The sequence below is a fragment of the Parathielavia appendiculata genome (genome assembly GCF_033297405.1).
Source record: "Parathielavia appendiculata strain CBS 731.68 unplaced genomic scaffold N657scaffold_5, whole genome shotgun sequence".
Classification (NCBI taxonomy): domain Eukaryota; kingdom Fungi; phylum Ascomycota; class Sordariomycetes; order Sordariales; family Chaetomiaceae; genus Parathielavia; species Parathielavia appendiculata.
The window spans coordinates 1,203,369-1,219,805 of NW_026944224.1; the positions used below are offsets into that span (position 1 = coordinate 1,203,369).

The 16,437-nt window shown below is 55.7% G+C and overlaps 11 protein-coding genes across 11 annotated transcripts; 9 read left to right on the forward strand and 2 right to left on the reverse strand.

The window, feature by feature from the left end:
• The first annotated feature begins 135 nt into the window (after positions 1-135).
• N657DRAFT_644739 (uncharacterized protein) lies at positions 136-1,473 on the forward strand. Its single transcript, XM_062792811.1, has 3 exons — positions 136-670; positions 783-811; positions 893-1,473. Exons 1-3 carry the CDS (start codon positions 319-321, stop codon positions 1,388-1,390), a joined length of 879 nt encoding a protein of 292 aa, XP_062648271.1. The 5' UTR covers positions 136-318; the 3' UTR covers positions 1,391-1,473.
• Positions 1,474-1,907: 434 nt separating this feature from the next.
• N657DRAFT_663537 (uncharacterized protein) lies at positions 1,908-3,501 on the forward strand (the record flags this gene model as incomplete). The annotated part of the gene is made up of 4 exons (XM_062795192.1): positions 1,908-2,021; positions 2,592-2,719; positions 2,860-3,165; positions 3,219-3,501. 4 exons carry the CDS (start codon positions 1,908-1,910, stop codon positions 3,346-3,348), a joined length of 678 nt encoding a protein of 225 aa, XP_062648272.1. The 3' UTR covers positions 3,349-3,501.
• A 975-nt stretch (positions 3,502-4,476) lies between these two features.
• Positions 4,477-5,084, forward strand: N657DRAFT_644744 (uncharacterized protein). Its single transcript, XM_062792812.1, has 2 exons — positions 4,477-4,611; positions 4,690-5,084. Exons 1-2 carry the CDS (start codon positions 4,515-4,517, stop codon positions 4,788-4,790), a joined length of 198 nt encoding a protein of 65 aa, XP_062648273.1. The 5' UTR covers positions 4,477-4,514; the 3' UTR covers positions 4,791-5,084.
• N657DRAFT_595448 (uncharacterized protein) lies at positions 5,047-7,535 on the reverse strand. The gene has a single exon (XM_062789977.1). It carries the CDS (start codon positions 7,281-7,283, stop codon positions 5,247-5,249), a length of 2,037 nt encoding a protein of 678 aa, XP_062648274.1. The 5' UTR covers positions 7,284-7,535; the 3' UTR covers positions 5,047-5,246.
• Positions 7,536-7,807: 272 nt separating this feature from the next.
• On the forward strand, positions 7,808-8,324 carry N657DRAFT_644746 (uncharacterized protein). Its single transcript, XM_062792813.1, has one exon. The coding sequence runs from the start codon at positions 7,980-7,982 to the stop codon at positions 8,244-8,246; it is 267 nt and encodes an 88-aa protein (XP_062648275.1). The 5' UTR covers positions 7,808-7,979; the 3' UTR covers positions 8,247-8,324.
• A 14-nt stretch (positions 8,325-8,338) lies between these two features.
• N657DRAFT_571353 (uncharacterized protein) lies at positions 8,339-8,928 on the forward strand (the record flags this gene model as incomplete). Its single annotated transcript, XM_062788802.1, has 2 exons — positions 8,339-8,517; positions 8,730-8,928. Coding segments are annotated over 2 exons (378 nt in total), but the record flags the coding sequence as incomplete, so codon positions are not given.
• Positions 8,929-9,744: 816 nt separating this feature from the next.
• Positions 9,745-10,323, forward strand: N657DRAFT_680482 (uncharacterized protein; the record flags this gene model as incomplete). Its single annotated transcript, XM_062796290.1, has 1 exon — positions 9,745-10,323. The coding sequence occupies one exon, from the start codon at positions 9,745-9,747 to the stop codon at positions 10,321-10,323; it is 579 nt and encodes a 192-aa protein (XP_062648277.1).
• An 87-nt stretch (positions 10,324-10,410) lies between these two features.
• Positions 10,411-11,501, forward strand: N657DRAFT_644748 (uncharacterized protein; the record flags this gene model as incomplete). Its single annotated transcript, XM_062792814.1, has 2 exons — positions 10,411-10,417; positions 10,571-11,501. The coding sequence occupies 2 exons, from the start codon at positions 10,411-10,413 to the stop codon at positions 11,008-11,010; spliced, it is 447 nt and encodes a 148-aa protein (XP_062648278.1). The 3' UTR covers positions 11,011-11,501.
• On the forward strand, positions 11,073-11,793 carry N657DRAFT_571053 (uncharacterized protein; the record flags this gene model as incomplete). The annotated part of the gene is made up of 2 exons (XM_062788782.1): positions 11,073-11,534; positions 11,575-11,793. Coding segments are annotated over 2 exons (681 nt in total), but the record flags the coding sequence as incomplete, so codon positions are not given.
• Positions 11,794-12,596: 803 nt separating this feature from the next.
• On the forward strand, positions 12,597-13,591 carry N657DRAFT_680483 (uncharacterized protein; the record flags this gene model as incomplete). Its single annotated transcript, XM_062796291.1, has 3 exons — positions 12,597-12,860; positions 12,934-13,050; positions 13,214-13,591. 3 exons carry the CDS (start codon positions 12,597-12,599, stop codon positions 13,589-13,591), a joined length of 759 nt encoding a protein of 252 aa, XP_062648280.1.
• Positions 13,592-14,120: 529 nt separating this feature from the next.
• On the reverse strand, positions 14,121-16,290 carry N657DRAFT_690037 (Metallo-dependent hydrolase; the record flags this gene model as incomplete). Its single annotated transcript, XM_062797024.1, has 6 exons — positions 14,121-14,325; positions 14,377-14,817; positions 14,885-15,059; positions 15,238-15,611; positions 15,661-16,148; positions 16,198-16,290. The coding sequence occupies 6 exons, from the start codon at positions 16,288-16,290 to the stop codon at positions 14,121-14,123; spliced, it is 1,776 nt and encodes a 591-aa protein (XP_062648281.1).
• Between the last annotated feature and the right edge of the window lie 147 nt (positions 16,291-16,437).

Sequence of the window (16,437 nt, forward strand, 5' to 3'; positions counted from 1 at the left end):
TTCGAACCAGACTAGGCTACACACCAGTTTACACTCACGTAAACTTCACACATCCTAAGAAGTCATATATGTCTATCACGTGAGATCCACTACTTCTGCATATCGTCACACACCGTTGTCTCATTGCACCATTCGCTTCAACTTCCACATGAAACTGAAAGTCCGTTCACACAACACAAACAATCCCTAAATCACGATTCCGGACCCCATTTTATCACAGTACTGGCGAAAAGAGAAGTCAAAAAAGTTCAAATCGCCGACCCCGGATTGGTTGATTTAGTTCCACCCCACTCACCTCAAGACTGAAAGGCTATAAATATGCCCGCCCCGCATCACGTCCTCCTCCTCGGAGGCCACGGCAAGGTGGCTCAGCTGCTCACCCCGCTGCTGCTGCGCCGGGGGTGGGATGTCACGAGTGTGATACGCAGCGAGGAGCAGGTGAGTGCCGTGCGGGGGCTGGCTCGGCTCGCCGCCGCCCGGGATGATGAGGACTTTGAGAAGGGCTCTAATAAGGAAGGGGGTGAGGAAAAGTCCTCCGAGTCGGAGAAGTTGAAGGGTGTTGGGAAGTTGGAGGTGCTCGTGCGGAGTCTCGAGGAGGTTAGGGTGGAGAGGGATGCGAGGCGGGTGTTGGATGAGGTGCCTAGGGTGGATTACATTGTTTGGAGTGCTGGTATGTTATGTCTTCACTCAAGGTAGCGCTGTCGGTTGGGCGCTGGTGGTATCGCTCGGGTTTGGGGTTGCTGCAGGGCGGCTTCAAGTTATGGCTGACGGGTAATGATTAGGGGCTGGTGGGAAAGGGGGATCTGAGCGGGTAAGTACCGCCTTTCGTATTCATTCCTAGGGTAGTAGGTCCAACGCCCACAGCTTGGTACAGTCATATTAACTTCTGCAGACCTACGTTATTGACCGGGACGCCGCAATTTACTTCATCCGCGCCGCCGCCGCCACCCCGACAATCACCCGCTTCCTGATGGTCTCGTACCTCGGCTCGCGCCGCAACAAGCCCGCCTGGTGGTCCGACGAGGCCTGGGCCGCGGCAGAGGACGTCAACACGCGCATTCTGCCTCACTACTACCGCGCCAAGCTGGCTGCGGACGAGGAGCTCTATTCCGTGTCCAAGGAACGGGGCAGCGGGTTTGTCGGCATCAACCTCCGCCCGGGCACGCTCACGCTTGAGCCGGCCGGAAGGATCGAGCTGGGCAAGACGGGGCATTCGACAGGCAGGATTAGTAGGGAGAGTGTGGCTAGGGTAGCGGATTTGTTGTTGGCTAGCGAGGGACTGAAGAATACTTGGTTGGACTTGTTGGACGGCGAGGAGGAGATGGGGAAGGCGGTCGCGAGGGTGGTGAGAGAGGGCGTGAATGCTGCTGAAGGGGAGGGCATTTTTTGAAGCCTTAGCCTTGAAGTCACTCCCAGTTGCCAAATATTGTCTTGTGTACCCATGCTAACAGAGACAGGCATGCGGTTCTCGCCCCAAACCGCACTGCCGTGAGCTCCGGTGTCTGAGCCTTGTTGATTTGCACTCCGCTAATCATATTGGTCATTTATCAGATCAACCCTCCCCCTGGTCCAAGATACATCATGCAGGACCTTCCGAAGTTTTAAAGTTGGTCAACAGGCTAAGAGCTTCAGCACAAGACTTCAAGCTGGTTCACGTGTAGCTGCCTCTGTAACTCCGTCCCAGCCTCAGACAGCCACAACGATCCTTGAATAGGCCCAATTCTCAAGCCCTTGGCGCATACATGGTCGACGCCATCTTCGCAGCCGTCAGTTGGATCGTGAGCTGAGAGCGCAGAGCTCCGATGATATCTTGAAAGCGGCGAGCTCTTCCGCACGGTTTTGCCTTGCTCTTACGTCATGCGTTCATCAGAGGCAGATTTATTACCCAGGTTTGCTGTCTTCGCACGATGCAGCCTGAGCTTGCCCCTTACGACGGCCTCGAAGTAGTCCCTGGCTCAGCCCGGAAATTGGCCATAGCGAGCAAGATGAAAAGCTACCACCGCCAGCTCGACAGCGGCGACGTGAGAGCGCTCAAGGAAAGAAAAATATGCAGTCTCTCAAGGTCTATGTACTGATATACAATTTAATACAAGGTACTTACCTAGGTACGGATTACGCATTCTGGGATCCTGATTCGTCAACTGGGCTTCGTCGTCAGAGCGGGTTTTTCGCGAATTATTTAACCCGATCAGCCGCCGTTGAAGAGAAAGTCGGGCTGGCAATTAGGGACTCGAGAGGGAGCCCGATGAGCAGCTAATAACCGCGTGCCATCGAGGAACTGCTTGTTTCACAATGGTGCGGCGCAGCAAGCGACGCGCCATAGGAGCAGGTCCGGACACAATGGTGGTAAGCGAAGACGGTATTGAGGGCATGGAATCTGCAGAAAACCCTGCCGTGATAATCTTCACCTCTTCATCAGGTTTGCCTTTGCTCGGCCGACCCTCGTCTCCCTGATTGAACATGTGACGATATGGCAGCGTCACCCATGCGCCTTCATACAATACATTTCTCCCCCTGATGTGGCTCTTCACGAAGGCCTCGAAGTACTCAATGTCTCCGAATCGGACCTGGAAGCCGTCAACGGTGGGCAGTCATGGCAGCAGGAGAAGACGCCGGCTGGCACTAGAGAGGCGCTGCCTGCTAGAAATAGGATATGCGGTCTGTCGAGGGCCATCTTTAGACTCACCGTCGTCAGCACGGTCCTGTCGCTCTTGGCCTTGTAGCGTTGGGAACTGGGCTGGGCATATCGATGAACAGAGCGTAGAAGGCCAATGCCGACGACTTCAGTAAGCTTTGGTGCGGTCGACGAGGTCGATACTGTCACTAACAGCCCTATCTAGCCCCAGATTCATCCTCAAGTTCAACGGCTGTCTCCTCGCTATCGCCGCCGACCACGCAGACATCACCCACCTCAGCATTAACTATATCACCTCCAGCATCTAGAAGTATCGCCTCCTCGTCGACCTCGACCTTAAACTCAAACTCAACAACCTCAACTAGCACCCCCCGGCCGTCCAACATTTGCCCGGGCGCCAACAACACTGTCGTGACGCCCACACTCGGCACCGTGCAGTACTCCGTAATGTGCGATTCAGACTTCAGCGGCAGCGGCAAGCAGGACCTTGCGTCGTACGTCACGACCTCGTTTGACGAGTGCACCGAGCTGTGAAACCACCATGAACTACTTCCAAGACCGCGCCGACGTCGGCTGCACCTAGAATGTGGCGGGCACCGGCACCCAGACGCCCGACGTGCTGGTGCCTTGGCGGTGCCGATAAGACTGTTGTTAAGAATGTGGGTAATATTGTTGGCGTGCCGCAAAGAAGCGAAGCGTGTTTCGTGTGGTAGCCTGTCGGTATTTGCGACCCTTACATGTAGAGGGGTTATGTTGTTCGATTCGTGAATTACACTTCGTTTCCCGGTTAGCATGGAAGAGATATCATTCACGCGAACGATAATGGGTACTACCGGATTTGTCATGTGAGGTTTCGCCCTGTCAGCTCCTTAGTCGGGATATGATGTAAATGGGGAGGGGGGCTCAATTCAGGCTGTCAAGGGCGAGCTTTAGCCGTTGAGAATAACCGACATGCGGGTGCAGGGCCTCGCATGCAAGTCTTCCGGTATTTGGCATGACAGCTAAGCTAGGAGGTAATCATCGGAACGTCTCTACAGTAACAGTACTAACAGGCGAGCTGTTCGCAATCATCTCCGTTGGGCTCAGAAGCCTCGCCCTCGAACGTTCCGGCTGGCAAAAGAGTTGTGCTGTCCATCATATACAATGTGCTGGCTGGTGTTTGGGTTCCAACTTTTCTAGTCGTTGATACAACGTAGGTTCCAAGGGTGTGGAGCAGATATCTATTCTGCTTGGGAGCGTCCTGAGCCTCTGGAGTGGAGTAAGAACTCCTGAGGCCAGTACTAGAGTCTGAACGAGACTCGTGCTCACGCAGTTTCAAGTCCCCGAGCCCATTCTGTGCTCGATCCGGATGAACCCTTGGATCCAACCCATGGACAAAACAAGCTTCAGTCCTGGTCTGGTCAAATCAGACCAAGTGATGGACCATCCGATTGGACATGTTTGCAAGGACACAGGAGAAAGTTCCCTCATCCCATCCCCGAGGAGGCTAGGACGAGGTGTGCGCCGAGTCAGGGGTGAAGTGCGGACTTCGGATAGCAGGTATATACAGTCCTTATGCTCCACAGATCCCCAGATGTATGATAATCCGGGCGAACAATCAGTCCGAAGAAACCATAAGATGGATAGCCGTTTAGGCCTAGCCCAAGGCTTCATGTCTGTGCTGGCCAAAGTCCCATACCGCCACCATTCAAGTTTGGTTGCAATGGCCGAGATATGTTTCTGAATACGAAACGGCAGAGACTAACGGGTGACTTGAGACAAGGCCGAGCGAGCATATATAGAGTGATCGCCACCGCCCTTCACTCGTCAAGGCACCAGCAACAACGACACAGCCAGTCTCGCACATCGCCGATCCCTTTCAATTAACAAACCCACCAGCATGAAGCTTACCGCCATTCTCACCGTCGTTGGCCTCGCCATTACGGCCGCCGCAAACCCTGTCCCCGTTCCCGAGGCCGAGCCGGCCCAGCTCGAGGGTGAGTTCGCATAGTTGACAATGTTGTTTGGTTCTCAGGCACTGACATGTTTCCTCCCTCTCTCTCTCATGGAACCAGCCCGCAACTGCCCCGCCGGCGTCATCCTCGAGAGCTGCCTTCGCCAGTGCAAGACGACCAAGTGCAGGAACTGCTGCTATGTCGGATGTGCCACTTGCTAGAACAATCAACGGCTGAGGGTTTCGATTGAGCCGAGTGATATTGAGGGAGACGTGAAGAGGACGGCGAGCTTTGTCATTTAATATCAGTATTCATGCGCCAGAAGGGAAATACAATAGGCCCGAAGTCACGAGGTCTTGTTATTTCTCTGCTATGTAGGTGCTGTTGCCAAAGCCAGCATGAACGAGACCGAACTCATGGTTGAACGCCACTGCAGACAGCGGTTCCTTGTATGTCTAAAGAATCTCTTTGGACTGTATTAAGCCGTAAGGAACGTAGCCAAAAACGGAGAAGATGGAAATACCTAAAACAATCGAATCGTATTTATGTCATTGCGCAGCCCCTGTCTCATTAACGGATGCCGTAACAGCTGTACCACACAGGTCGCCTCCGCTCCAGTTTGGCGCCGCTCAGCAGCTTGCTCGCCGGCATAGAACCCAAAAGCCAGCTAATGCTGTCTAAGTCATGCCGCCGAAGCCGGTAAACCCCTCCCCAACGTCATGGTGTTCCGTCAAGAACTCCGCTGGCACCTCGTTGCTGTCCTCCCTGTTCAAGGCTGGATTCGCCAACTCTTGTTCCTCCTCGACGGCCACGAGCAAGTCGCGAGGCACGTCATTATCGCTCTCAGCTTCCTTGTCCTCGTCTGGCCCGTCGTGCAAATCCAACAATTTGCCGCCGCCGCTCGGCTCAGCCGCATCCATCCGCTGCCCCGAGTTCATTAGACTTGTGGATCTCCCTAGCCGCGGCGTGGAACCTGCTTGCTCGGCGTCGTCTTCGCCAATGTCGAAGCCCGCAGAACGCAACGCCTCCCGCAGCATGCCTTCGGCCTGCCGGAACGCCTCCAACTCCGCGCCAATGGCACAAATAAGCAAGTTCCACCCGTTCTCCTCCGCAACATGCAGCTTCTCGTCCAAGCCAGCCATGACGGCGCGCATCTTGTCGAGCTGCGCGTACATGGCCTGCTCAGAAGGCGGTGGCGTTGATGACTCGCCCTTCTTAGCCTTTCCCTTCCCATTGCTCTTGATCTCATCGTGCTCGCCGCCCCTCATCTCCCTCCTTAACCCCGCCTCAAACTCCGACACAAGCTTCACCGCGCCCTTCCACACCTCGGCCCCCTCCTCAAGCGCCGCCTTCTCCTTATCCACCTCCGCTTTCCTCCTCTCCAATATCCCCACCTCCTTCTCCCACCACTCCCTCGCCATCTCCGCCGTCCGCCTCTCGGGCCTGAGCCGTAAGAACTCCATCCCGCCAGGCGACTCCCCCACTCCACCTCCATCCCCGACCAAACCCGCAAAGAAAAACTCCCCGTCTAGAGGCCTCACCCCAGGCCGGGCCAGCAACCCGCCAATTCTCCCCTCCACCTCCCTCAACGCCCCTCTGTACCCGCTCAACCCAGCCTCCCGCCGACTCCGGACTTCCTCAACCCTCCCATCTAACACCGTCCTCCGCCGTCTCAACCCAACCAACCGCTCCTCAAGCTCGACAATCTCCCGCTGCACCGCCTTCCTTTCCGCCTCCAGCTCCCGCAGCTCGTGCAGCTCCCCGTCCCCGTCCCCGGCCTCCAGCGCCCGCAGCTCCTCGGCAATGTCCGCCCGCTGCGCCGTCCACTGCCGGAGTCGGGAGAGCGCCTTTTTGCGTGCCGAGAGTGCCGTTGTAAGCTGGGCATCCTCTTCCGCTTTGAGGTCTGCCAGCTGCGTGATGGTGCGTGCCAGCGACGCGCGCGCGGCGCGCAGACCGAGGGATTTAGGGGATTGTGGTTGGCGGACGGGGACGAGCGTGCCTGAGGAGGAGGTGGTGATTGTGTGCTCGAATTCCGGGTGGTAGTGGTGGCTTCGGCGTGGCGTGGAGGTGGTGGTGCTTGTTGAGGTGGTGCCGCTTCGGTCGCTTGTGGCGGACGAGGGGGACGGCGCGTTTGGGTCTAGGTTGGCTGCGAGGCCGGCGGATTGCGCGTCAAGGAGGTGTTGGAGATCTCTTTGCAGGGCGTGTTCGCGACGTTGGAGGTTGTGCCAGATGGGTTCTGGTCTGTAGTCGTAGTCTCGTTGTTGGGGTCGGTTGGGTGAGGAGAAGCTGCGGTCGAAGAGGACGCTGTTGATGTTGCGCGCGAATGACGCCCTTTCGAGAGTGCCTGGAGGGGAGGGTGGCGTGTCCCTTTCTTCTTCGTCGCGGTATAGCACCTGTGAAACAGCAACGGGCGGGGGTGGACCGGCAAACAGGACGCGCTGCTTCGGCTGGGACTTGGAGGAGCCAGCTGTGCTTCCTCTGTCGCTGTATCTTGCAGACGGGGAGGGACTCCGGTGACGGGAGCGAGGAGCTTTGCGTTCGTGCATCGACATAGATGCCAGAAGATCGTCATCTGGTTGAGGCGGAAGCTCGGAGAGATCGTATTCGCTCGGCTGTTTGCGAATCGGGGGACTCATGCGGTGGTGTAATGGGAGGATCGGTTCGTCACCTCGCGAGAACCCGAGGCGCGGGAGGTAGGAGGACTTTACAGACATATCGAGGTATGGCGGGGAGAGTCAAATTCCTAAAGCAGATCGCGCATTGCTAGCCTCTACCCTTGCGGACTCTCGGTGTTGACTGACAAAGTGAGCAACCAAGGAACAACAGAGACCAGATTAGACCTGAGGTACTAATGGGCTTCTGACGATGGCAACTTAAAGTGTTGACGGCCAGAGACACGTCTGAGTCCGCAAGCTACAAGGCAGAAGGACAGTTGCCTGGTGCGGCGCAACCGTGGAAAAGATGCAGTCTGTATTCTGTAAGATCAAGGTCCAACGAGCACATGCTCTGCACCTTGCTAAGGTGACGTGATTGGCCCACAGCTGGCCCTGCTGACACACCTGCGCGTTGTGTGGGTTCAAGTGGGCCCAAGCTCAAGCCGCTGCCCAGTGACGGGATGGGAGAGATCTTTGCCAATCCTCAACCACACCGTCACACCACAACAATCACCCGTAATCATTGCACTCTTCAACGAGATAGATCCCTTTGCCAATCAGTCCAATCAGTACAGAAACGCAACAGCAGAATGGGCAAACGATGGTCACTTAGTCGTTATCCTTGATGCTCAGCACTGGATTGCTGAAACGCTCTGATGAAAGCGTTGAGAGGGCTTTGGAAAGTTGCCATGGGGTGCTACAGGTTACTAGTAAGTGAACGAGAAAAGGTTGCTTGGTGAGGGTGTCAGGCGCACGATGTCAATGTCAGTTAGTTCCCCTACTCGCGTTCTGCGCAGTCTCCTCCTCTTCTTCGTCACGCAGTCCTCCAAGCAATCAATAAAAATCGACAAGCAGGCCAATCAAATGGGTTGCTTCGGTTTCGATAACCATAACTTGTTCTCGTTCCTGCGTGGCCGTGACGGCACGACGCTCCTTGTAGCAAAGGCGACGCCGCTGCTTCTGGATGCAGCAACCACCCGCGCTTGTCCTCGCCACTGTCATTGCCAGTGCCGCGCTTGTTAGGTAGAGTCGCCTGCCGACACTGTTCTCTACATCTCTTTGGAACACCTGCCGCCGGCTGGGACTGGGCCCACCCTCACCTTAGCAAGCACAAGCTCGATGGAAGCGGCTTGAATATCGACTACCAGACCGTCCGCCTTGCTATGGACCGTCATTTTCTCGGGCCACCAAATGGCCTGTCATTGGAAAACTTCAACATCGAAGCTATCTCGACCAGTGGCAGTGTTCTCCCTTGGCAAGAAAAATGGTCCGCCCGCATGATCAAAGATGAGCTGTATCTATCGGCCACTTGTTGGAGCGTGAACCCTGATTCAGGGGGTGCCAAGACGGACCCACATGTGGCTGGTGATAGACACCCTGGAGGCTGTCTGGAACATCGGACAGTTGAGAACACAGAACACAATCAACATCAGGAATAACCAAAAAATTGACATCCTCGTGACACTCTGCGACCACTGACCATTTTTCCCTTCGTTTGCCTCGTAGCGGTTCCGACACCACTCGTACGCTAAGTGGCGCCGGCTGGGCTGACAAAGCGCCGGGAGACGCATTAGACAAGACACCGCGCCAGATTTGCGGCCATATCAGGACAGCTCGCCCGGACTTCTCTTCGGTCAATGCCCTTCGCCGTCCCTCTTCCACGTCCGCGGCCTTCTTCACACCGTGTCGTGGCCTTGTCGACTAGGGAGTGGCCGGTCGCACTTGGAGCGCAAAAAGAGCAATTTTCGGGCGATGGATCACGGCACTCTCCTTGAGGTTGCGACGGGCATGGCGGCATATCCTCCAGGCGCAGTCAAGGCCGTGTGGGAACCTACGAGTCGTAGCGTGCGTGGTGAACGACGTCGTTCAGGGCACTGGCACACGACGAAACAGAGCGGTAGGCAACGGCCATTAATATTTGGGTCAATTTGAGGGCGGACCAGTAATCCATCCAGTCCTTGTTTGTGTGTTAGCCAGGAACTTGAACCTTTTTCCCTTGTTTTACTTGACATTTTTCTCCAAACCGCTTAACGTTATTCTTCTCTTTATTCCTAATTAACTAGTTACGTTAGTACGTCTTTAATTATTTTCCTACTCTCTCAGTTCCGTTCCTATGTTCCGCCTGTCATTTGTCACGCTAACCAACCACGGTAATGTTAACCAGGACTATACTAAAAATGCAGGAATGCACCAACAGTCTAACACAGATCGCGCAACACAGCACATCTGTTGAGTTTTCTGTGTCCTCCACCAACTCGTTTCTTTGCGGCTATCGGGGACGGCGAGTCGAAATGAACCCATAACTTGTTCGCTGCGCCCTCTGTGGCTCTGGGTCGTTGGCTGATTGGGACTCGGAGACTGACACTGCATCTCCTCCCCCTTCCGAGCTGCCGTGGGCAAACGAATTTCGTGCCCGTCAGTCTTTAATGTCTCGCAAGAGTCTTCAAGTTACGCTCCTTCATTCCAGCTGCAATTCTCAACACCCCCGACGGCCTGCTGCTCACCGGGGTCGGCATTTACCATGGCCCAAGCTTGGGCGGCTTCTATGACCCCCTCCGACAGGAACAAGCGCTGGAGCGATGCCGGATTTAAGCCATCCGACTGCAACGGTTTCACCCCCTTGCCTCAGCCGGACTTCAGAGGCAAGCACGGTATCGTCTTCCAGGATGCCTGCTGGAGCCTGCTGGAAGCCGTGTTGGACCTAGCCCAGCTGTCGCTCCGACGCTTGTTCGACGTCTGCAACTCGCTTCCCGTTTCGCAAAAGTGTCGCGCTCCTACCTGGGGCCATGGTTTTGGCGGAGCCATCGTCGTCGACAAGATTCATCACTTCCCATGGGAAGGTCGGCACGAGCTTTCGGAATCGACACTGGCCAAACCACACCCGGTCTTCCGCAGAAACCCCTACCAGGTCCCGGGAGTCGACCGCCTCCTTGATGAGGACCCACAGCAACCGCCGGCGGCGACGCAACTTGCTCGACCGCCGCGAGCTTTGGCGCTGGATTGTTTCGCATTACTGGCCGAGGAGCTGTGCGCAGCCATCGCCATGCTCCTTCCCACCGCAGATGTCCTTCGTGCCTGCCTGGCGTCGCGAGCATTCTGACCTGTTCTCTACAGTCAGCAATTCTGGGCTTCACGATTTAAGGGGCCGCTGCCCCCGCTAATCGGTCCTGGCTTTTTGAGACTCGCCATGCCCAGTCGCCAAGAGATTGGCGGTGGCTCTACCGTCGGACGAACGATATCTGCCTCAGTCCTGGCCTCCGAAATAGGCGGCGGATATTGGGTTTCATCGAACAGGTGGTAGATATTCTGGCTCTGGCCTGGAACGAACTCCCCCCCCTCAATGCCAGGAATTTGGTCGCTGGACTTGGCCCTACCTGCCACCGGGTACCGTGTCGAGGTGAATGGCCTCCTCTGGACTCCAAAGCAGCTGGATGACCACCGGTTCTACAATGGATGCCATCTGTCCCAAACCCAGTTCATTGCTATTTCAAACACCCTGGCACAACTCTTCGTTTACACGGTCACTTTCGGCGATGGCCGGTACGTCGTGGGAATATCTCTCGTCACCGTTGCCGGAGACAGCATTCGTTTAGAATACAGCTCCAGCTGCAAGCACTCAATCGAGCTCACCCAGATCTGCGGCTTTCGCGTAACCATTGGGTCCCGTGGACTCCAAGCTCCGCAATGCATTATTGGGTCAGCGGATGTAGAATCTCCCTGGATGATGTGCCTCGACAGAACGGTTGGTCCTCGCCGACCGCGTGGTAGGGCTGGAAGTTGGGTTTGATGTAAGCGCCCCTTGTAGTGCATAGTGCCCGCTTAGACTAACAAATCATTCAGGCTTGCAAGATAGTGAGGCTCGCTCTTCGCACACGATCGCCGCCTTCACGGCCCTGCCGCGGACTGAGATTAGCGGTATGGTATCCTACCATTTCACCACAAAAGCTCAGTATGAACGAAAATTCAATCCTCCCCCGAGACTTCTATACAGTGGGATACAAACCCATGATCTGGTTCCATTTCGGAGGGGCCGGGAGAAAGAACGTCCGGCACCTCACCGGCATTTCCGCGGCATTATGTGCTGGTATACTTCGCATCCACCTTTCCTTCAACATAGAAGTGCCATGGGAGTATCGATCCTTTGGCCGCTTGAAGATTGAGGAAGAATATGAGGACCGCGCAGAATCCTCTATCGATGGGCCTGGCGGCGAACATATCGAGACCATCAAGACGCGACATTATTATCCCAGCGCCGAGGAACTTATGCCGGGGGCTGCATGTGTTCAAGAAGGATATATGGTTCGGTGCAAAGTAAATTCATATTCGCTCCACCTTCCCACCCCGGCCCTAGTATTACACCAATCGCGGGCGCTCGTGCCGCCTCTTCAGGATGGGCACTGGCACAAAGGGCCCAGTGCGGCGCAGTGCCCACACAGAAGTCACAGCCACTCCAGGCACTGTCATCGCTGGCTTGTATGGCAACCAGGTGCGAAAGATAAAAAAAAAGAAAAGAAAAGAAAAAGGCATCACACTATGGCAAGTTCCTGTCGCTAACGTTCATCTGGTATAGGTGAAAGGTGACGGTATTACAGCTATGGGTGTGATAACTGAGGAGGCTAAGGGAACGACGACGTGTAAGGGTTTTATTACCGGCATCAGCCCGTTCTGCCTATTCATGCAGGTATAGATTGGTTGCTCTAACGGGCAAGGGCCTGTCTCGAATAATCCTCGGCTGTCAGGAACGACAGGCCGACATGGATCGTCTGCCGCATCCTACAGACAGCTTAGCACAGGGAACTCCAGGACTGGCCCGCGACAAGCACGCTTCAAGCCGAGAGAGACAAGTTGGGCGACCTTTCAGAAAGAAGCGGGGTTACCGTTACCAAAGGAGAACTGAAAGAGGTATTGACTGGGATTACATCGATCAACCGCAGCCGGCATCGCGCATCAGTTTCGGTTGGCTCCTGGACGAGTCGGGTCTGTCGTTTACGAGACCCGCGCCGCGATTGAGCCGGGTGCATTGTGATGTCGCAGCATCGTGGAACCGGGCCTGGCCCAAGGTCGCGAGAGCGCGTTGCGGTGCCTGGCCGACTTCAGTAAAAAAGTAGGCCTAGAAGAGGCCACCGGGGCGGAGTCTCAGACAGTGCTATGTCAAAGTCGATGGGTGATGCCTGACATGACAGTGAGAGCCTCCTTGGCTGGCTGATGTCCGGATGGTGTTCTGAACAGAGTCGGCCCTGAAAACAGATCTCCTGTCGAGCTGTCAATGATATAGTCAACCTCAAAGAAGTGGGCTGAGAGAGAAACTCCATTGACTGCGATGTACCAGGCTGCAGTTTGAAGGCTCGGACTGGTCGGGTGCCCAACCGGGCAATGTCATCGCTAGGGGCAAGATTGGCAACCCCCGTCGCCGCCACGAACATCGGCTTTCAGAACAGCCGCGTGTACTATGTCACGCCGGACAACCAGCTCGGCGAGGCCGCGTACGACTCCGGAACCGGCTGGTACAACGGAAACCTCACCTCCCGCAAGTTCGATGTGGCCCCCTACTTTCGGTCGCAGCCATCTTCCTCGGCGGCCAGCTCAGCCTCCGTGTCTATGGCTAACTCCGTGACAACACGATCCAGGAGTGGGTCTGTACGTTGTAAACATCCCCATCCCCGTGCCTCTGCAAAAAATCAAAACGATCTGACCTTCTTTTTCTTCATAGATGGCGGCTGGCAGTGGCTGGACCATGGGCAGCAACCTTGGGCCCGCGCTCCCCCGCATGCGAATCACGGCCACGACCTGGCGCAAAGACCCGTACCCTCTCCGGTACGCCTTCCAAGTTCCATTCTATTCCATTCCATTCCCCCCTCTCCGGTACGCCTTCCAAGTTCCATTCCATTCCCCTCTGCCCAACTCCCCAGACATATACCTGATGCCTCGAAAACATGAAAAGATGCGGCTACGCGCAGAATACCAACATCAACGGGTTCGAAAAGACGTAGGACGGCCAGGGCTGGCAGACGGGTTCCCTCCGCTTCCCAACGCGGATCCCGCGGGTTGCGCTCGGCGTCACGTCGTGGGGCGATAATGGCAGCAACCGCGGCATCCGTCACTACTGCGGTGCGCCGGGCAAGTCATCAAGAAAAAGGCCTGGGACGGCAGCGGCTGGTACAGCGGCGCCTTCGAGCAGTGCCTGCATCCCCGCGTCCAACGTCGCCGCCTTACCGCTCGACGTGCTGCGTGTCTTCCTCCAGAACGGCACCAATCACATATTTGTTACGGAGTATGTGTGGGCGGATGACTGGACCCGCGGGCATCCCGCTCTGCCGCCGGGTTGGATGATGGTTTTCTGTTGGGGCACGGGCAAGGAGGGCCTATAGGAGGAAGCGTATCATGCCACCTAGGTGCCTAAGCTAGTAGGAATGCGGTCTTATAATTTTAACCCATTGCTTCGACTGTTCAGTATATGTGGAGGCGATTTGGCCGGAGAGACGGGACGGTTTGCTACGGGGGAACGACTGCCAGGTCCTCATGGCATTCTAGGGCAGAGGCAGGGGCAGGGTTGCCTAGAACCCCCATGGATAACGTGGAGGGCCAGCCGAGTGACAGGCCGCGTCCAGGAATGGCCGTCGGGTTTGGGTGCAGCATTGTTACCATACGGGTGTATATATCGATGCAGAGCTGTGAGCCTTCTTCGAGGCACCAAGGAGGCTTGATTGGCAGGAGAAGGAGGGTATTAGCTAGGTATCTAGCAAGGAATGAAGCATATCCAAGCAGTATATTCATACCCAAAACGCCTCCTCATAGGCATTCATCCTCATGCATTTCCCCTCAAAGGGCTTACTCCCCCCCGTGTGCAAGACAGTAACCCCTCGGTCTAGACTTTTCCCTTTTAGGCCGCAATCCACCTCACCCCCTCTCCTTGTTCAATGTTTCCATCAAGGCCACTCTAGCCTCGAGATCCGACATTCCCAGTAGCCCCGACTCCTGTTCCATTTTTAGGCTGCTTGCCGTGGGACGAAGCAGCAGTGCTACCAGCCTGAGGCCCAGCACAACTACCACCCCGGCTTTGGGTGGCGCCGTTCTTACTAGCCGGCCGGCCGCCAGACCCAGCCTGCTGCTGGTGTTAATTGGGGCCAGCGGTAGTACTACTACTACTACCAACGCGACCTGTAGCACCAACTGCACCACTGGTGGCCTGGCTCTTCTGGGGGTAACTTGAGGCAACATGCGAAGAAGTCCCACCGGCAGTAGGCCAAACCCTAGAACCAGAACCAGAACCAGCAGCCTGAGGTTGCTGCTGCTTGCGGCCATGGGGGGTACTACCACTACCAGGAGCGGTTCCGCCACCACCGGCACCGGAGAGGAGGAGGGGCCCGCCGCCCGCCCGCCGAACGCGCCGTCCTTGACTTTGGTGACAAAGTCAACCCAAATGGCTTCCAACTCCCTGTAGACTTTTTTCTTCTTAGTGTCGTCCATGCACGAGTGCGTGATGCTCCACTCTATCAGCTGGCGGAAGCCGAAGAGGGTCATGTCGCGCTTGCCAGCCATAATCTGGTAGAAGTCGTGCGAGAGGGTCGACCGGAAGGGGGTGCTGTTGTCGGTGCTGATGGTGCAGGGGACGTTGTTGGCCAGGAGGGTGTAGGCCGAGGATCTCGTTCGAGATGGGGCACAGTTCCACGCGGACTCCTTTCCTCTTCATCTCTTGCATGACGAGCGGGTGCCATGCCAGGGCGAAGCCGTGGCCGATTCGTTTCGCGACGAGGAGTAGGCCGTCGAAGAGGTTGCCGTCGGTCTCGGTGCCCTTGTCCAACGTCTCACCGCAGTGGAATAGGAACGATATGTTTACTTTTGCCTTGGCATAGTCAGACTGGAACTAAAGAAACTCCTCCGCAAAGTGGCGTAGCGGATATTTTTTGCTCTCCTCGCCGCCGAGGTCGAAGCCTAAGTAATTAGAGCGCATTAGTGGATAAGTACGGAATAGAACCTGAGTAGGCTTCTCTAAGGCTGTATGGGGAATACCTACCGGCAATATACTCAGGAAACTTCATCTTGAAATTCAAGCACTCGTTCAGAGCTTCCTTGACCTTGTCCTTCTCGAAGGACCGCGGTGTGCAGTAGATGATCTTGAGTCCCTTGAAGACCTTCTCGCCGTGTTTCTTCTGGAAGGCTTCGTACTCGGAGATGATGAGCTTCACAATGGCCTCATTGTCGAGCCGGGCGGAGCCATCATCCTCCCACACTTGGTTCGTGAACATAAAGTTTGGCCGGATCTCGGCATACTGGATGTTGTCTCTGGCGAATTCCTCAAGACACGCTTGCGTGTAGCGTACGTAGGCCTTCTTGTAGTTGAACAGCTCCTTTATCATCTGTGTTCGCGCATTGAACTTCTTCCATGCACTGTAACACAATGTCAGCGAGGAACATCAGCCTTGAGCTCCGCATTCACCCATCCGAGGTCTGGAGCGAGTTGTGGGTCTCCTCCTCATGGAACACGAGTTTGTTCTGCAGCCAGCGATTGACATTCAAGTCCACATTTTTCAACTGTTTAGCGAAGTCGGGGAACTGTGCCATGAAGTCCAGAAACAGCATCCACCCGCAGCCTTTGTCCTGTTGCGGGTATGCTTTGTATTGACTGTGGAACAATCTTGCAGCACCAGCGGGGTTCTTTGCCTTGAATTCATTTGGGCCCAGGATGCTGAACTTAATCCGGCACTTGGCGAACGCAGCCTTGTCGGTCAGCGCCTCGCTACTCCAGATGTACATGTTAGGCATCTCCTTCGCGATGTCGAGCAGGAAGTTTGGCGCAAGATTGGCGTTGAAGTGGATGTGGAGATGAGCGCCCTTGGGCATCGCCTGGCAGAGCTTGAAGAGGCACGTCTTTTCGATAAGCCCGACATTCGAGAGAAAGTGGTCGCCGTAGAAGTAGTCGTGCTCCTGGCCCAGGGAATCGTGCCGTGTGCCGGCGTATTTTTTTGTGGTAGACGGCCAAGCCTAGCTCCTTGATTCGCTGCAGAATCATGTTGGCTTGTATCTCGTCTGCCGTCGCCTTTTTGCTACAGGCATGCTGAAAGCCCATGGCAGTCTCATCTTGAACAATCTTTTTGAGTTCCCGTATATATTATTATTCCTACACCGCTGTGCCCTAGGGCGTGCCGGACCTTCAACAACTTACTATACAGGAAAACCGCGCCCTCGTGGGCCGGGTGAAAAACCCATATCGACA